A 19,934-nucleotide genomic window follows, 5' to 3' on the forward strand; every position below is an offset into this window, starting at 1 on the left:
AAGTTTAAAAATGCAGTTTTTATTCTTTTGAATTTTTAAGTTCCTGCCTGGCAAAAAGGCTCCTTCAAAGGTGTCTATTAATGCTAAATAACAACTTAAGAAAGGAAGTAAGGACCATCTGGAAAAGTCTCTTTCGTGGGAAGAACAAGGAATTGTACGGTGTCTTAAGTCTTGGTGTAGATTTCTGTCAAGATGGAAAGAACACATCATATACTTTATTTTGGATATGGTTTTGACTCTCTCACTTGCTGAGCAAATGCTGGACTTTAAGAAGCTTGGAAACTTAATTAAGTCATTAAGTCATTGCTCTTGATAGGAGCATTCTCTTTCCATCCGCTCTTCATGGGAGCATTTCTATTAGGGGGATAGGTACAGTAAGTTCCCTCTGTGGCAGATAGGCATTAACCTTGTTCCTCCAGAAGGCTATTAATTTTGGCACCATCCAAATCAACTTCTGAAGCTACTGCTGTCCATTCTTTGACTAAAAATGGCTTCAGCTGCTGTGACATAACTTACAGAATCTCGTTAAACCAGAATCAAAGAATCAACTCACATGCCAAAATATGAATGACACAATGCTCTTGGGTCAATAGCTTATCTCTATCATAAAATGTTATAGTGAAAAAATTAAGACAACTTGGGATTTCGTAGTCATCCTAAGTATGTCCAGATTTGCTTTGATTGCCTATGTCTCTAATGTGTTTGAAGACCCCCCCTGAACAAAATGGAGGTGTTCATCCCTGTTTAAATCTGAGCATCTCTCTCAGATGCCTAAGCTGGAGCATTAGTTCTTCAGAGTCCTCTCAGTCTACTCAGTAAAGTGAATGGAGAAAAGTAATCCTTCAGGGAGTGAGCTGGAGAACCTATCTGATGCCATCACAACATTACAGAAAACAGCTCTTCTTTAAGTCAATAGCAACCCTATCCTTCTCCTTCTCAAAGATCAGAGATAAGGATCACTTTTTAAACTGGAATTATAGTTTAGGTGAAAATGGTAAAAAAGAATTCACTGACCTTGTACTCTGCCTTTCTGTAATTTTTGCAAACTGTCTTGCAGCTTTAGAAAAGACCTGTGAGGTTCCTGCATACTATCTGTGAAAGGGACTCTTGCAATAAAGATACTACAGAAAGAAGGCTCTGTGCCTGTAACACCAGTTCCTGTAACCAGGAACTGAAGCAGTTCTTCCTATGAAGTGCTCAGGATTTTGTTCTCAACCCAGCAAAGTACTAATATGAGTGCTCAATCTTAATCGTGTGATCCTAAAGCAGGAAAATGTGAATGGGAAACTATGTCCATTTCCCTAATGATGGAAGCAGAAGCTGATATAAATGAATACATATTTTGAGCTTTATATTGCTAAAAATATCTTGTCTTTATAAACCGGAACTGATAACCAGTTAATTGTGAACTCCAAGTGCTGAATTACAGCTCCTTTTTCAGTTGAAGCTGCGTAATATCTGAGGGGGTTCTAAAATAGTAGTAACAGCAAATAGAGGACTTGACAATCTTTCAGTCATTCCAATAAAATTCATTGCAACAAGTATAGTGCAGCTGATAAAATTAGAAGTTCTATTTTCGCTTCATAGAAAAAAGATTTTTGCTGTTTTGTGTTTGGGTGTTTTTAAACACATGAAACCTAAAGTGGAGCAGTATTCCTAGGCCAGATGAACTCCTACTTTAGAGTTTGTAATTTTTTATCCCATTGGAGACTTTTTCACTTAAACCACTAACTGAACTCACATCAATCAGTACATAAAAGATTTGAATTTGCATCTCCTACATCTCAGCGTTTCTCATGAGAATTACAGAACCATCAGATTGTAGAATTTGGAAGAGACCTCTAAGATTTGGAAGTGGCGTCTAAGTCACGTTCAGCCATCAACCTAGCATCACCACTGCTAACCAATAAACCATGCCCTCCAGGCCATATGCACACATTTCTTTGAACACTTACAGGGATGGTGACTCCATCACTTTCCTGGGCAGCCTGCTCCAATGCTTGACAACTCCTTCTGTGAAGAAATTTTTCCTATTGCCTGATTTAAACCTCCCCTAGTGCAAATTGATGCCATTTCCATTAGGCTCTTAAACATTACAGAGATGTTCCAGTTGTATCCTACTGGACTTAACCTGGCATATCAATTCCCAGGATATTTACTAATCAGCCTTCCCTGACTAAACTAGTGGAATTCCCACTCCTAACTTGAAAATCAGCACCATCAGGTTTCCTATGAGTGTGAGAATGAAAAGCTGCACCATTGGAAGCCCTTGGGGCACTTTTGGCCTGCAGCAGTTGCCTTAGGAAGGATGGCTGAGGGAGATGGTCTATTTTAGCCCAGAATGCACAAGGTTTCCATGAGAGTTTGTAGCAGCTTTCCTGTGCAAGAGGAGGTTGACAAGAGACAGTCAGGCTCTTTGTGGAAGAGGTTCACAGCAGAATAAAAGGTGATGGTCATGAATTGAAACATGCAGTTTCTGGCTGAGAGTATGTAAGAGAATGTTTCTTTATTTGTGATTCAGGCTGCATGGTGGGGTTGGGCAGGCTCCATTCTTGGAGGACTTCAAGATCAGCATAGCAAAGCAATCTAGACAACATAGTCTGATTTAATAGCTGAGTCTGCATGGAGGAGATTAGCTTAGAGACCCCCTGAGGTTTTTTCCAAGTGGAATGATTTTGTTATTCAGTGATTCTGTGAACTGCATGGAAGAAGATGCACACTTTGAGTTTGTTTTACACCCCTCAAATGTGCTCTTTGACTGTCACAAATTGTTATTATATGAAAGATTCCAAGCTATATGTGTTTGCTTGTATTAATGATTAGAAGTGCCTTTTTGTTTTGAAATTCTATGATTTGAGATTTGAAGTACATTATATAACTTATAAAATGCGAAGAGTGTTACAACTGTAACATATAAAATACAGATGAACATACCACAGTGTTGCAGGATAGGCTGCAGTCAGGGTTGCCATAATACACAAAGTATTACCATACAATATCAGAAGGCTTTAAGCACCCACCCATATAGCGTAACACCAAACCACATCAGACAGCTTCAGGCACCTGCCCATACAGAGCAATATTACTTCAGAAAGCTGCAACTATCTGCCCTTCTTGTTCTTTAGCCAAACACTTATACCCCTCATGTTCATGCATTGCACCTGTGTGCCTTCTGTTCCCTTTGGTGGCTGGTCAGTGCACCTGGGCACTCAATGGCTCACTGCTGTCAATGCTGCTCACCTGCTTCTCACAGCTGTACCCACTGGGGGTGAGGCTCAGCCGCAGCCCCACTCCCAATTACCAGAAACTGTGTGCCTACACCACAGCCTCAAGGTAACCCATTTCTTGCTTTATAAGCCAGAAATACTAGTGGAAGTATAATAGTGTTCCGGAGTGCTACACTGTGCAAACAGATCTCTACTATTAGTTGACAAATGTGGAGCAAAAATATGTGGTTAGACAACCCCTTAAACACTGCACCTGTGGGTTTTGCAGGCAGCAAGTTATTCCAGAGAAAGTCATGATAACCTATGATCAGCTTGCTTCTACTTTGTCATTTTTCTGACAGTGTATCATGATTTGACATGGTATTTTTTTTTAATACCATTATATCTGTATGAGGAAAGCTTCACATTAATGACCTTGTACCTCAGAAAAGAAGGACAAACAGACCTGAAGAGCTCCTCTGTTGGGAAAAAAAACCAAACATATGAGTTGTATCTAGTAGGGTGCAAACATGAGTATTTAGGGAACTTACACTTTAGCTTCTGGTGTTTGTGACATTCTATATAAAGCATGGTGAAACAATAGAAATTACTTTTGTAAATTGCTGTATTTGCTGTGGAGAGATACTTGTTAGTCTTGAGGACCTTAGAAATAATTGCACTCAATAGCTGACACTGAGGTCAATCAGAAGACAGGGAAAAAATATCTTGGGAAATGTTCAAATTCTTGTAAAAACTGGTTATGAGTAGCACACTGCCAGTGGACCATCAGCACTCAAATAATTACAGCACAGCTTTTGTTTGGCTTTAACTCACTAACTAGCTTCACTGCTTCAGTCAATTACTGGAGGGTGAGGAAGGCAGAAAAGGACTGAGAGAGATTTTTTTGCTTTACATGAAATGCCTTACAACATATTCAAGTCTCATTTAATCATTGAACCATTAAGGTGGGAAAAGATCTCCAAGATCATCAATTCCAACCTTCATTTACAAGAACCTTCACTTTTGCATTCTGATACAATAAAGAGGTTTATGTTGTTTTACCAAGAGGAAATGGGATCATCCCTAAGCCATCGAACTTGGCAGTGTGAAGGCCACTTGGAGCTTCTGAATGTCTGGAATTTCATGGCTGCCTTGAGGTCATTTGTTGGACCTTTCCATTCCCCAGTATGCTAGATGATGAAGTTCATCAGCCTAGAAGGAGTTTATTTAATCCCCACAATCACTATGTGGTATTCTATTAAAATCAGTCTTTGTATGGATGTTTTGTAGTGCAAAACAGTAAGCTAGATTTTATCTACTACATGTTTTCTTTGCTCTTTAGCATGAAAATAGTAATGCAGTGGTTTCAGACTAGCAGCTAATCTTGAGCTGTTTCCTCCAATGTTTTTCTTTCAACACTCTAGGGTAGTAGGTTTATTATTGTAAAATAAAGGAATTTCAAAATATTTCAAAATATTTTTTAGCAGTTGAAAACAATTATTTAAGTGATTCTATTCAACTACCACAACACAGCACATCTAGACAGTCGTGTGTCCTAAGAAAACAATTTATTGTTTGTATAAAACCCATATCCTTCTCTTTCACCTTTCACCTTTCCCTTTTCTGACCTTCCCTCCCTTTCTTACTGTCTTTCTCATGCTGGTAGTATGAAAAAATAATTGGAAAAAGACAAGAAGTTCTCAAACATCAATACTTTTCTATAAGTATCCTCCTCTGATTCAGTCATGCAGAAATGCTATTTTTATGAGAGAAAGGGTTATTAACAGATTAGTGGGAGGATCAGCACAGCAAAATTATTCCACATCTGTGTAATCCCCTTAAAAAAAAAAAAAGACTGTAAAGTTTATACAATGTCTACTGTTGTCAGATGATAAAAGGGCTGTAAAAAGGATGTGGAAGGAAGGAATTAAAATGAAGTAAAAGCAAGATGGCAACATCCTTGCACTAATACTTAATTTAACTTTTCTTAAATGAATATAATGTATCTAATATAGATTACAGTTTACAGTATATAATGGAACCTAATGTATGCTCTATACACTTTATACACTGTAATCTGATATTTGCTGGAATAGATCCTTTCCATTATCTCAGTCCTTTTGTCGCTAGTAAATCCTCTAAGTCTGATTCAAACTGGAAATATTTTTGTTTTCTGCAACAGCCTAGTCTTCTGCAGGGCTAGAGTCTCAATGTCCACAGTAAGTTCTTGCAGTTCCTTGCCACATGGAAGAGAGCTGGCACTGGAGTAGAATTTGGTCTGTGTGATTGGTTCAAAATTTTTAGGGCTTTTACTGCTGGGAAGACACTCTGCATAAAATTCTTGTTTGAGATAGCCATTATCTTACTGAGGAAAAGTAGGAAGATGAAAAATAGATGGTTAAAATCTAAGAGTACAGGCAGGTCCAGGACAATGCATCAGCTAGACTGTTTGTCTAAGGCAAAAATATTGAAACTATAATATTCAATCCATTATTTTAGAGCTTCTCAGGAAGCATTTCTTGTAATTAACGAATCCTTTCAATCGGAAAACAATGTGAGTCATAATGTGTGAGGTTTTGCGACAGGATGTGAATGTATGCATGCCAACTCTGCTGAAGGAAAAACTTGTTCCACATCTCCAGAAAGCTGAATTTACAATAATTAATTTTATTAGTAGACACAAAAAGTTAAACACTAAACACCTCACAGGCTGACTCAAAATACTTACGAAAGGTGGAGGAGTCCACAGATCTACAGAGAATTATTTCTTTGAAGTGATGAATCTCGATGAGCTTCACCTGGGCTGGGAACATTGCCCAGATCCAAGTGTAACCTCTATCCTTATGAGAAAAACAGTAGTTAACATGTTTCTAACATCTCAGTGGAAACAATCGGAGTCTCTTTGATTCAATTATGTTTGTTGTGCTACACTGACTGCATTATCTGCGTCCTCTTGGCTCCCCAGACCTGAAGTAAATCACAGAAATCTTCCAGATGTCTCCCTATAAGGGAGAGTGAATTTCTGTATTAAAGTATTTGTATAGGTCAGGGGAAATTCTGTGTCCAATAAGATGTAATTAACTGCCTTAATACCTTGTTGACAGAGCCTAAATTTTGATTCGTAAGGTTTTTTTTTTTAAATTTCTATTTCCACTGTGTCCCATCTCTGTGCTAATGTGATCTCAATATTTAGCAAAGCAAGACTTCATCTCAGCATCACTTACCATGCCTTGTGCAATGGAATAAATATAGTCATTAAGCACAGAATTTGGTTTTCAGAAGTAGTTGGTTTTTTTGAGGGGGGTCTTGTTCAACTACTGGCTGCTTGATTACTTTAGATGAATGAAAAGTAGTAAATTACTGCAAGAAGGCTGTTGGAGAAAACACGGCAAATTCTAACTTCAGCCTGCTTATTCGGCACTGACTGCATGCAATCTGTTTCTGTCCATGTGTGAGAGCTACCTGCATGCAGTCTGTTGTTCAGTGAGCCATCAAGCTGTAAGCTTGCATTTTCAGTCTGCTGTCCACCAGAAGGCAAACCTTTAATCAGTATCTTTAAAAGAGATCAGGGTTAGTAAAAATCCATTGTGTTGTCTTCTGTGATTATAGCAGCCAGTGTGCTGCAAATTCATTAGAGTCAATTTCAAACCCATTATAGTTTAGAAAATAAAACCCTACTTGGCTAGTTTTTTAGGTGTTCTAGGAAAACAAGCTTACCCGTCTTACTTCTGTGTCCCAGCTGTGTATATTTGTGTATCTGGAAATACGTGAAATTTAGTGCTGGTCACAGCTATTAGACATCAATGAAAATATTCTAACTCAAAGGCCCTTTTGAATGAAATACATAATGACTTTCAAAGTCAAATCAGTCCTTCATTATGTTATTATTTTTTTTATGGTAAGCCGCAGTGTGGTATAAGGGAAGCCTAAATGATAACCAGATTCTGTCTGTAAATATATTTATCTATTCTGTTTTGATACAGTCTCTGTTATAAGCGTTTTCAAGAAACTTTAGTCTCAAATGATGTTGACTTAATTCCTTTCAAGTAGTTTTATTTTTACCAAAGCTTTTAACTGAAGAGAAAGAAAAGAGAAAAAAAACCCACCACTTCTTTAATCTTCCCATCGTCTGACTCTCTTTCAAACATAAAGTCATAGTTATGCTTTCTGCACTACCATGGGCTTATACAGTACATTCTGAATATAAGTAGCTGCAGCTGGAGTTACAGATAGTGTTAGATGGAGACCTATCCATGCACTGCCCATGTGTCCCAGACATTTACACAGATACTTTCTCTAATGTCATTTACATATTCTTAGTTTTAGCCCTCACATTTGTTGTATAGGCAACATTGCCTAAACTTTATGTCAGTAACAGATTTTTCATTATGTATTTGCTGGTTAAAGTTAGGAAGATTTGTGTGAATGCTCTCTATCTAAAAATATACTTCCTCAAGGTCTCTTGACTAACTTAAGCAAACAGTCTAATGTTTTAATAAGAGAAGAGTCTGATCTTTGGCCAGAAAAGCCTCAGAGATTGATTCTTTATCAGAGATGGGTTCTTTATTGAAGGTCACTTTAAAAACAGAGCCAAATAAAGAAGGGTAAGGCAGCTGCTTGCAAGATTGCCAGGCACTATGATCTAGCTCCCACTGAGCTGCTGGGAAGGCTCAAGATGTAGGGATCACCCCTGCCCAGAGTGAGGTCATTGCAATGAGCACATACCTATTTCAGGTGCCTCTTTTCTTCTTGGCACCTTTTGGATGAGAAGCAGTAGTGGATGAGATGGCCTTCCACAGAAAAAATGTCCACAGGCTTAAGTGTGACCCAGTGGGGGCCTTGTGTCCCCCTGACTGTCTATATACAGTTGGGTGATATTTTTCAGTTCATGCTTGAGCAGACAAACCATTTGGAACATTCTCACTGGTGAGCAAGAGTAGGTCCTTTCACCAGCAATATTGCTGCCTGAAGTGGAGGGTGTTTGGCCCTTGGGAATTGACTCAAATGAATCAAGTGTTCAACATGACTGCTCTGAGCATCCGACCCTGTGTGTTCCCTGGGGCGTCATTAGAGACAGGCAGGTCAGAGCCCATGGCTTCTCTGCAAACACGTGTCAGTGCAGACTGTAGATGTGTAAAGGGAAACTCCTCCTGTTGCCCACACATACAAGCATAGTTTCCTTTAGAGTGAAGCTTCCATGCTTATGTAGACTCTGTCTTTACACAAAAGGCAGGAACTCACAAGTTTTTTTGTCATTGTCTGGGAAAACAGTTTCACAAGTCATCTACCTGGTGTTTCTGAGCCTGTATAAATGGCTTTCTCAATATTCACCAGACCATGTGTGGCTGTGATGTGTATTCCAATACATACCATACCATGGAGAACTGATTTTTTGTATAAAGCAGTGTGTGAAGCAATTCCTTAAACAAAAAAATATTTTTATTTGCCCATTATGTACATTACGTACTGAAATCTTGCTTTCAGTCTATCCATGGCTCACTAATACTTTTTCAGCCTGTTGGGGCCCTTTAAGCTCAGTTTAGAAAAATTAGAGTAAGAGAAGAAATACTGATGTTACTTTTTTGTTTTGTTTTGTTTTGTTTTGTCACATATGTAAGCAAAAGAAACAGAATCAGTGCTCCTATTGAACTGATTTTGCAGAATTCCATTATTTTGCATACTGCCTGGCAGTCACCAGGCTTGCTATTCATTATTAATATTTTGCTGAAAAAATCAATGTTACATTCCTTTTCTGATGTTCAGGTGTTGTCAAGGAGAATCCAGGGCAATCAATTGGAGACAGAGAGAGATTTAGGGATCCTGAGGTCTAGGGAAGCAGAACATGTCCAAGCAGTGTAACCAGGCTCATTATGTACTGTGGAGGGAGTGTTGGTGAGATAAAGCTTGCAGAGAAAGGTTTAATGTTTTTTCTAGTAGAACATTGGATGTAAATGGGGGGAAGAAAAAACACACACACACACACACACACATAAAAAATGTTTGTGTACAACCCTTTGTTAAACCTGAAATAGAAGAGTTCCATTTGTAAATCTTGAGAAGATTCTCTACATGCCAGCACAGTGATTAGGGAGTCAGATATATTCCCCCACAGATAGTGATATGGGAAGGAAAGTATCTTAGATTTACATTTCTATGGGAATTATACATCCTGTCTTAGGTTACAAGAGAACCTCCACTTTGAGGAGGTCCTCCACTTTTTTTTGCCATGTGATCTCTCAGGGATCTAAGTACCTACTTCAGTCAGTCCTTTCTCACACAGCAGTTATCAGGGACCTAATGGTGCTCCCTCCATCCAGTTTCAGTCTATGTTTCTTATACACACCTAGTCACACCCACACAGTGGGTTCAAGGCTCTTTACAAGTCAGCATTTAATTTTGTGTACAAAGCAAATGCAACCAGCTTCCTTGTGAGAGTCTGAGATAGAACTGACCAGAATATCCTGTAGCCCCCTGACTGGAGGGAAAACATTGGGAGCTTGAACTGAAATCTATGCTGCCAGTCAGTTCAAAGGGAAACTTTAAACTGTGCTTTCTACATCACAGGGAAATGTTCTACTAGGGAAATACCAATTCATGCTTTATGCACTTCACACTCCCAGTAACATGCCCTGAGAACACCTATTAGATCAAGCATTGTTGGCAAAGGGATTTTTAAACTCTGTTAGTGCTGAAGGGGCTGACTTACATATCTCTGTGAGTTGTGGGTGGCTTTGCCTATGCTCAAGACAAGAAAATTAGGCACTTAGGAGGATGGTGGTAACTGAATGAGGGTTTTGAGATGATACATTACAAGGGTGAATAGTCTTGGATGGAGCTCCAAGATACAGAAAAAGGAGACAGAGTTGTGAATTGGATGCAAACATCCTAAATCTCTCCTTTGAATCCTAATCTTAGTGTGCTCCAGGCCCTAAATAAAAAAAAAAAAGTTAATAAATGTACTTCACCATCTAAAGGATTTGGTGCTGGAAATGAGAGGTACTTTTGTTACAGTATACCCTGAAACACTGAGTTCATATCTGAAAGCCTTGCTTACTGTGAAAGCAGCTTCAACAGTAGTGTTGGCAGATGTATAGCTCACTGGACTAAGTCCTAGGCTAACGTTTTTTCAATGCATTGCATTCATTTTCAGAGTATTTAAACTTAAGAAATCATGAAGGAACAGTAATGCCTTTCAACTCCTTTCTCTCATCCCTTTTTTTCAATGCATTGCATTCATTGTCAGAGTATTTAAACTTAAGAAATCATGAAGGAGCAGTAATGCTTTTCAACTCCTTCTTTCTCTCATCCCTTTTCTTACTTTCTGATTGTAGTGATATTTTTTCAGTCTGAGAAGTTCTGCTGTGTTTGTCATGGCTGTGACATAAAGGTCTTAGCCTAAAATCAAAGGGACAAGTCTAGAGCTCAAGTGCTTCTTGCACTTAGGAGGCTTAGAGTATAGATTTTTCTGCAGTGTGATCTGTGAGTGCCATATACCCTGAGCATGGGAGGGTAGAGTGAATGCTCATTATAAAAAGCCACAAGGCTGTAGGATTTCCCAGGTAGTATCAAACATTTTTTACCTAATTACCAGGGAAAAAGTCAGGGTCACCTCAGGATTTTATTGAGAGAACCATAAATACATTGTAATTCCTTTGGTTATCACTTAAAACATTTACTTTTTGCACTGTCAAAGCACATGGTTTTCCCATTTTCAGATAGTGAACTTGCCAAAATTCAAGTCAGTTCACATTCAGAGCTTGCACTTAAAAAGATAGATGCAAAGAAGAAGACAAAACCAGAATCAAAAACTGAGGCAGCTCTTAAAGTCTCCAGATCAACATTATTGTATCACTTTCTAAACTAAAAACCATCAGAACATAAACAGCAAAATGCCTCTCTTTATCTATTATTCCTTGTTCCTGTTTTATCTTCCTTTTTAGGGAGGAGGAAATGCTAAATTCTTTTCATTCCTCTTCTTTCTTGCTTTGTGTACTTTGTTTATAAAGTGTACAAGCTGGAAATCATCGCTGTTCTTGCTTGTGAAAAATATCATTAGCTTCATGAGCAAAACATGTTCGCTAAGAAAGCACTTGAAAAATCCATGCAGATGTTAACTACAAATACTAAAAAAAAAAAAAAACCAAACCCAAACAACCCCTCTGTAATTATAATTCGGTACATTTTGAAACATTTTCCGAAATTGAAGTTTCTAGTATTCTATTCTTAATTGAGTTGGAGTTGGATTTCACATTCAGTTGTCTTAGTTCAACTAATTCTGCTGGATCTCTGAGCTGTTCAGAATGATAATTCACAAGACTTTGCTAGATTAAGAGTCATGCTCTTTAGGTCTCATGTGAATAATTTTGTTCTATGGCTCACAAATGCAGCACTTCAAACTGTTTGAGAGCAGGAAGGCAGATAGGGTCTAACTTATGTGTATATAAAATGGAATTGAATCAAAATCCTTAATAGATTAAAAGGATTCTTTTATATTCCCTATGCACATAAAAGATACTGAACTAGTGTTATGAAACTTGTAATATTTTCTTGAAACAGTTTCATAGCTTTCTTTGAGGTTAGCATTCTTAGTGCAGAGGAAAACACTGCATTTGCTGTAGTGTTAGGATGAAATTTATTTGTCCATATAAACAGTAATGCTTTAAGTCTTTGTGAAAAGGCATCTACTGGGATTTTCAAAATTTCCTTAGCAGTTAGTAAAGATACTCTGTAGTTATGACAATCTTCAGTCACTGGTTAAAGCATGTGACATTATTCTCAAAGAAATTTTATATGCAGAAATTTGGGACTGAGAAAAATCATGCAATTTAGGGTATGCTTCTATTCTTAAGAAACAATAATATTAATTATAGTAACAACATGCATAGCACAATTAAGAACTTAAAAGCAATTTAGACTGATGGCTGTACTTTATCCACATATCAAACTGCTCTCTGATGCCCTGACAACATGACCAGTATCTCAGCTTTTTTTATCATTCCCGATCTCCTACTGATATCTGTGTGCTGCATTTTTCCACCCAGGTGTGCCCAGACTCCTTTTCTAAAGTGTTTTTATGGCCTCTACCAGGTCTGTGTGGAAATTAACATCTCATAGCTTTTTAATATGTTATTTGTGACAGTCTTTGGGGTCATTGGGGAATTATTATCCCATATTTGCAGATAGAACTTATTAGGTTCCTTATAAAAATACCATGGTGATATAAAATACAGTTTCTTTGCTTTAAAACATAGCTGCAGCACAAGGACACGTTACTCCATCAGTTCATCTCATTAATACTATATTCTCTGTTTAATGGCTTTGTTTGTCATTTGATGTAGGCAATGTCTTTATGTATGTCTTAGACAGTGCTTGATGGCTAATTATAGCAGTAGAGAACTGAAATTTCTTGGGCGAATGCCTCTCCTTATGACAGGTCTCTAGACTTACTGTGTACACATACAAGTTTCAGTTCAATCTAGTCAATTTAAGTGTTGAACTGAACTGGCCTGAACTTCTGGATCTTTAGAAGTTCATCTATCACTGAATAATGCAGCTGGACAGAGGGAGACAGTTGAATAAAGGACAATATGCTTACTGTTCCTTCATTTATTCCTGCCATATTAAGAAAGTTGATAGAGTGTAGCTAATCTATCTGCTCACAATTTATTCCTTAGCAAGAAGATACAGTTTCCCTATTTCATGGGCTCACTCTTTGACTAATTTTATTAGAAGTCCTTCCATAGCATAATTTTTAATCACTTTTCATTCAGTTTTAGTTATGTGTGAAGTAGTAGAAAAAGATGGACTAAAGAGATATGAAAGGATTTCATGAGAAACTCAGGTCAGCTTAAATAGAACTAGATCCAATAAACTTAAGTCAGTGAGCCTACAAAGACCAACAGAAAAGTGTTCTAAATTAGCTTTTTCACATAAAGCTTTATTCTGCCATGTCTAAAGTGCAGTCAAAAGGAGTGAGACAGCCCTGGCAGCACCATGAGAGGTGGCAGGGCTGGAGTGCCTGGAGGAGGTGGCTGGATGACCTGCCAGGTTGATGGGCAATGCTGGCCAAGAGACCACAGGGTCAGAGCTGATGGGTGGAGGGGTCTCACACCTTCTTTACCAAAAACACTCAGTGGGGTTTCTCTCATCCACTAGTTCTCAGCCATACATGGGTTCTGGTTGATAAAAAGATGCAGGATTTTGGCTACATATTGGTTGTCTGCAACACTAAAATGAATTCCTGTAATCTTAGCTATATTTCTCTTATTATTTAGTTTAAATAACAAGAGATACATTGATCCTTTATTAGACTGGTAGGGGTAGTCTTCAGTGATTTGGGCTGGGTACAATTTCAGAAATGAGTACTGAAGCAGAAATTACCTGTTTTTCAGCGCTGAGCCCATCACTCCCATTGATTGTTAGAGTTTTTCACATAAATGCAAGAAGGACTTTTACTGAGTAGCTGACTGTAGAGCCTGTATACAGGCATTCTGGGAGGGAGTTTCCAAAGCACTCAATTCATTAACATAAATCTACTTCCACCAAAAATTATGTTTTTAGCCACAGCTGTGAATCAACAGTTGGATTATTCTGTAAAAATACTGAAAAGCCTTCCTTTCTATTTAAAAATGCCTTCTTGAGCTGATAGGTAGCAGCAGGTGTCGATGTTAAAGGTAACTTTATTTTTGTTACGGTGCTCTGTCACTGCTGGAGCACCAACTGTTAAAATGAACACAGATGGACATTTTTTCCCTAGTGGTATGACTTCTCCCAGGAAAGTCATACCATTAGGAAAAGGCTTCTTACCTTCTTTTCTTTTACTGCAGTTTCTGACTAAGCATTTTTCATTAAGGTGGATGTGGTGAAAAAGGTACCACAGCCATTAAAAATCCATTAATAATTAAATTAGATTTCTTAATCTGAACCATTATAGCATCTACAATGGTCTTCACTGTATGATTGATCCCATGACATCAGCTGCATGAGTGTGGGTCAGCTTTATAATGCTTTGTTCATCTCTCTGTCTCTACCTGTGAAATTTTAAAACTGGTTATGATTTTTTTTTACTATTTATATATGCCTGAGTAAAACTATGTATGTAGATATATACACGTAAGTACATAATTGAGAGGAAATACAGTTATTGGTTATTCAAAGGTGAACTAAACAAACAAAATTATTATTGAATTAGGCACCCAGACTATAAATAAATTAAATACTATGAACTAATAGCCCCAAATATTTTGAAGGTAATAATTGAGAAAACTCAGTGAAGTAACAGGCTTGAAAACCTGTTTCATCTCTTTAAGACTAAAACATTATGAAGAATCAGGTTCACTACAGTGTGATCTGAAAGAGACAAGGAATTTGTCATTTCACATAGTAGATGGACTCCAGAAATGTTCACTCTCTAAGTATCTACTGATGTTGATTAAAAGCTATGTAGATGTACAGAAGAAAGCTTTATTCCTCTTTTATTTGCTAGTGTCCAGAAAATCTTCCATAAAGATAAAAGAAAGTTTACTAGCGAAAAGCCACACTGGTTTTATAGTCAATCCTTAAAGTGCACTAAAGTACATAATGCAAAGGAATTTTTCTTTTGATTCTAATCCAGAAATTACAAGAGCCTTTTTATGTCTCCTTTCTAAAAATGAAGGTTTGCAGGAAGAACAGACACAGAGCAACAACTATCATTTAAGTTTACATGTCTGGCTCTCATCTTTGCCATAAGTATCTTTTGTAAACATACTTAAGATCACAAGATGTTTCATCTTTGGGCAAGGAAAGAAGGATGTCATGTCACTTCAGCACCTGAAGAAAACAATAAAAAACCTACATGCATTTAGAAAAACCCTAAAGTGTCATATATTTACGAAGCTGCGGTAAATCTGTAGCTGCCACTGATTCATTTTGCATATTATATTAAATATGTCAATGATGGTAAAGGATTGGTCTCCTACAAAGGTAAAAATGAAACAAATAAGTCTTGTTCCGGGATTCACAATCTCTCACGACATGACAGTTTAGATATGAATTACAAATTAAATGCAAGCAGTGTCCTTTACTTTGAAAAAACACAACAAAGTCAAAGGGAATCAGTTACATAGTTCCCTGAATGTTGGTTGTAATTAGCAAAAAAACAGCCACAAAAAATTGTTGTTAATGGTATTCCCAAATAAATGTGATTAAAATAAAAATTTGTTTGCTTAAAGTCATACCCTGGGCAGAATGAACAAGAAAATCCCTGTTATTTTATGGCCTTGTGTTGAGGGCAATGGCAGTACATTCAGGAATTTGGGGCTCTCTTCTGAAGTCCTGTGCAAATTGTTTTACTGCAAGGTAGGAACTTTCTGATGTTAATGTTAGTTGAAGTTATACTGTCAAATAGCTGTACAGTGTGTCCAGAGACTCTAAAACACAGTTTAATACTAGAAGATACTGTGCCATTCATTTTGTCATAACAGCTTTCCCTAGTTAGAGAGATTTAGGAGAGAACAGGACAACCCACACGTAACCACTATTTTGTTGCTTATTTATGCACAGATATTACCATAAACCTCTGAAGTCACTGGAAAGATTTCTTTTTTTAAATTTTTTTTTCACCATCATGAACTTTAATGAGAACAAAATATTTGTGAGACAACTATTTCATCTTGCCTCTTGATTGCATAATCAAGAACTGCTAATATTTACAAAATTACAATATGTGTTCTTACTGCTGTGTGTTCATATTGCTATGTGCAGTGGCACATATTTTACTAACTGTCAGTACCTTGATTCTATTAGGACTTAATTGTCCTTGCTCATTGGGGCAATTTAGGCACAGCATCCTAGTTGTAGCATAATTTCATGGCAACAGCTAATGATACTATGTAACAGTTGTGAAATTAATCTTAGTACCATTTCGGAATTTTTTTTTTTTTCCTGTAAGCACCTGTGTCTCCTGAAGCTATTTTAGGGCATTTCATCACAGAAATGAATCCCATATGACTACAAATAGGCATACAAAATTCCTAAGGGCAAATAGGTAGAGATTATATAATGTGTAGAGACAACGTGATGTTACATGAAAGGTATGTATGTTTGACTTAATAAATTTTATTATACCTTTAGCAAATGTAGTATCTTGTATGTTTACTGTGGATTGGGATAATTTATTGCAAAACCTTTGTCTGAATGGTAAAAGGATTCTAAATTTCATATTAAACTATATATTGAAGAACTAAGGATGAACTAATTGCAGAACTACCCCAAATAACTTTTTTACTCTTGAAGAGGATTTCAAGGTGATGCGGATGGGCACAGTGCTGTCATTTCCCCAGATTCTATTTATTTCAGGACTGTGGTTCCAAAATTCGCCCAGAGGAGTCCTGTGGCTTGCAGCCTCTCTCTCATGAATACCTCTCAGCAATTTCACAGACAGTGTTTAAGACCTGTGAAGCTGGAGACACAAAAGGTTTGTACTTTACCCCCCTTGTTTTCTGAAAATTAACTCATGGACATCATCAAATAAAAACTAGAAACAATGTTAACTCTTTGCTATGAACATGCACTAACCTACACACAATAAATCAAACTAATCAATCCAAATTTGTAGCAGCCAAATTATATACCAATCCTGCAATGAAGAATGGCAAATGGCAAATTCCCTGCTAAAGCACTAATATTTCTTAAATAAGTTAAATTTTCAGAGAAGCCAAGCAATGTCATTTTCCCTCAGAAGATAACTCAAAAATTCTGCAGAAGTAAGTAGGTGGCATACACTGTCCTTGAGCTATGTACAGAGGCTGAGATGGAACAGTGATAAAGATATAACTTTACTTCTTCTGACATTAATGGTAAAATTTAGAAGGCTGCTTTATAGTTCAGTACAACCAGGATTTCATTACTCATTTCTAATCATTTGATGTAGAGCAGAGACAGTAATTCAGGGTCCGACGAAAGACAGAAGTGACTTCCTCCTCTCCTCGTCACCATGGCACTTCTTTAGAGGAAGCTCAACACCTTACCAAAGATACATTTAATTTATAAAATTTGTCTCTCTCTTTCTGTCCCTCTTATAATCAATAAATGCAAATTGGAATATACAACAGAGGAAGTGTCTTTCCTTCATGTTTACATCACGGACTGAAATTACGATTTATCTACCAAAAAAATCTTTTTCAGAAGTTCTTTGATTCACATCCAGTTTGAACCAGGCTATCATATCAAAATTAGCTCATTGTTCAATATTCTTGCATTACCAATAATACAGAAGTCAGCAAACATTAACTGTGTGTTTGGCTTTTCAGAGGGAAAGAGAGGAAGAGAACAAAAAGAGAACATGAGAGCCCAACTTGTGGTAAATTCCTGCAGATGAATCAGGTTACTGCAGTCTGTAGAAATGTGGTTTGTAGCAATAACAAAATCTGGTGTGTAAGATATCACGGATTCACTTCTAATTTTCTGTTTCTGTGATACATGTGTTTTAATTATATCCCACTTTCCATTCTTCCTACAACTGTATCCATTTTAAAATAATTCTGTGTGATCTCTCTCTGCATTCAACAGCTGTCTGGATTTGGGTCCAGCAGAGACATAAATTGATGTCCAACCAAATGAATGTGTCCATTGGTTACAAGGAGTAAATCTCAGTTTGGACATAAGTCCATAGGCCTAAGGCTGTTTATTCTGTAGCAAGTCATGTCCTTTTAAAAATAGTTTTTACTTTTGTTTTTTTTTCATCAATACAGCTAGAACAAAAAGGAAAATACTTCCATAGCCTATTCACAGAGGAAAAGCTTTTTGAAGATCTTAGGGTACCAAATAAACACCAAATACAAAAGTAAAGCAGTCATAAATCAACAAATTAGAATCAGTGTAGGTTAAATACTTAGATTTTGAATTACCAAGCTAGAATAGTATTTTCTCTTTACAATGATAATTCCTTGGCACTATAGAAAAACCTTGATTTTAAATTTGAAAGCAAAATATGTTTAATTGTGGCTATGACAATGTAAAAGGATAGACTCTGAAAGAAAAAGCAAAACTATCAAATTAAGTGTATAGTTGTTATTGGTTAAAATTTCAATTTTAGGCTAATATTTTTAAATTGAAAGTAAACAATCCTAACTAATTATTTTGCAAGTATATTTCTTTTCATGCCATTTTATGAGGACAGTTTTGGGGAGTACTGGCAATGTTTAATCTCGTATCTTAAAAAGATTTATGTTCGCAACTGATAACTACCTCTAATGAGCCAAAAATCCAGCTTTCACTCTTCCTGTGGAAACCTCCTACTTACAGGTTTTCATAAAAGTTTTATTATGCCAATTTTTAATTTGTGAAGAAACTAACAGTGTGTCTCCTTTGTCATTCACTTAATTGTTGGTAAATTTGCCCTTGCCTGATAGAGCCAGTGTTAACGCTTTTACCTAAAGCACCACAAAATGCTGCCTGATTGAAATGGTGCTGAAAGCTGCATTATGTGCTGCTAACTTATATAAGTGAGGAACGAGCAACTTAAAATCACTATAGAATATAAGCCTAATTTCCAAACCAATTTTTTTTGCAATTTTTCACTGTTGTCTTCTTTTTTATGAGATTCATTTTATCTTTTAACACCAGCCTATTTTTGAAGGTTAAGAATGCATTGACCAACTGTTGGGAAATTGCAAAAGGAAAAGTTCATAACAGTTGGATTTAAAGTACATAAATTTACGTGCATCATTAAAAAATCTACATAAATATAAAATCAGGAATTATTCTATTAGCATTAAATGCTAGTGCTTCCTAAAAATATGAATTTATCTCCATATATCCGTATTCTCAAATCTTTTTACATTTACCGCTAACCTTTAGCATGTGCCAAAAACTGATCTATGTTTTTTGTTAATATACCTAGGGAGCTATTGAACATAAACCAAATTGTTTAAAAGTAGCTTTTCAAAAGTTACTTATCACTTTCAGTTGCCAAAGTTTAAACTTTTATTGTTCAGATATTTTGGCTCCTCAATATTCATTTTATATAGTTCCACTTTTCTAGTTTATTACCTTAAACCAAATCAGTTTGTAAAAGTATGGGATGTTTAAAAGAAAATTCCATAAGATGAGGGATCTCATATGTTTTAGACATTGCCAAAACTTTTATATATTTGGGTTGAAAGAGAAATTACAACATCAGGAAAAAAAATACTGAGTTTTCATATAATTTTAAAATATAGGTCACTACCTGAAGCATCTCTCAGATCATTTATTAAGACCTCTACAGTAGTGACAGGGTCTGAGTCCAGACTTCAAACCAACCAGCCATTCTGTCCGTGCTCTATTAGTCAAAAGATACAAAGCAGTAAAAGGTGCTGGCATGGCACCTGTTGCTGGGTTATCAGAGACCTGGCACTTTTTGATTTCTTCATGAGACTGCTGTGAAGCTGGGAATGACATGGATCATGGGTTGCAAAGTGAGAGCCAACAGCAAGATCCACAAGTGGCAATAGAAATCTTGGAGGGTCAAAGTATTCCTGGCCCCAGAGGTGGCCAGGAGACTACAGTCTGGAACAATGGTCCTCAAAGCCAAGGGAGGGTCAGCATGAGTAAGGGCCTTACAACAGTCAGCACTGGGAGGCCACAGTAAGAGAAATTGCCTAAATTCAGCCTCTGGTGTCCCAGCTGAGGAGGGTATTCATTTGGAAGAGAACTCCGTGCTCCAGAACTTGATTATCTACTTTGTAACTTCAGATAACAATTCAA

The 19,934-nt window shown here is 37.0% G+C and overlaps 1 protein-coding gene across 4 annotated transcripts in view; it reads left to right on the forward strand.

Moving 5' to 3' along the window:
- CPED1 (cadherin like and PC-esterase domain containing 1) overlaps nt 1-19,934 on the forward strand; it is a 148,052-nt gene that overhangs the window by 108,069 nt on the left and 20,049 nt on the right. For all 4 annotated transcript variants that reach the window (XM_053977349.1, XM_053977350.1, XM_053977351.1 and 1 more), the window contains exon 17: nt 16,545-16,662. In XM_053977349.1, coding sequence (XP_053833324.1) covers nt 16,545-16,662 — 118 coding nt within the window. The remainder of the gene's footprint in view (nt 1-16,544; nt 16,663-19,934) is intronic.

This window comes from Vidua macroura, chromosome 5 (genome assembly GCF_024509145.1).
Source record: "Vidua macroura isolate BioBank_ID:100142 chromosome 5, ASM2450914v1, whole genome shotgun sequence".
Lineage (NCBI taxonomy): Eukaryota > Metazoa > Chordata > Aves > Passeriformes > Viduidae > Vidua > Vidua macroura.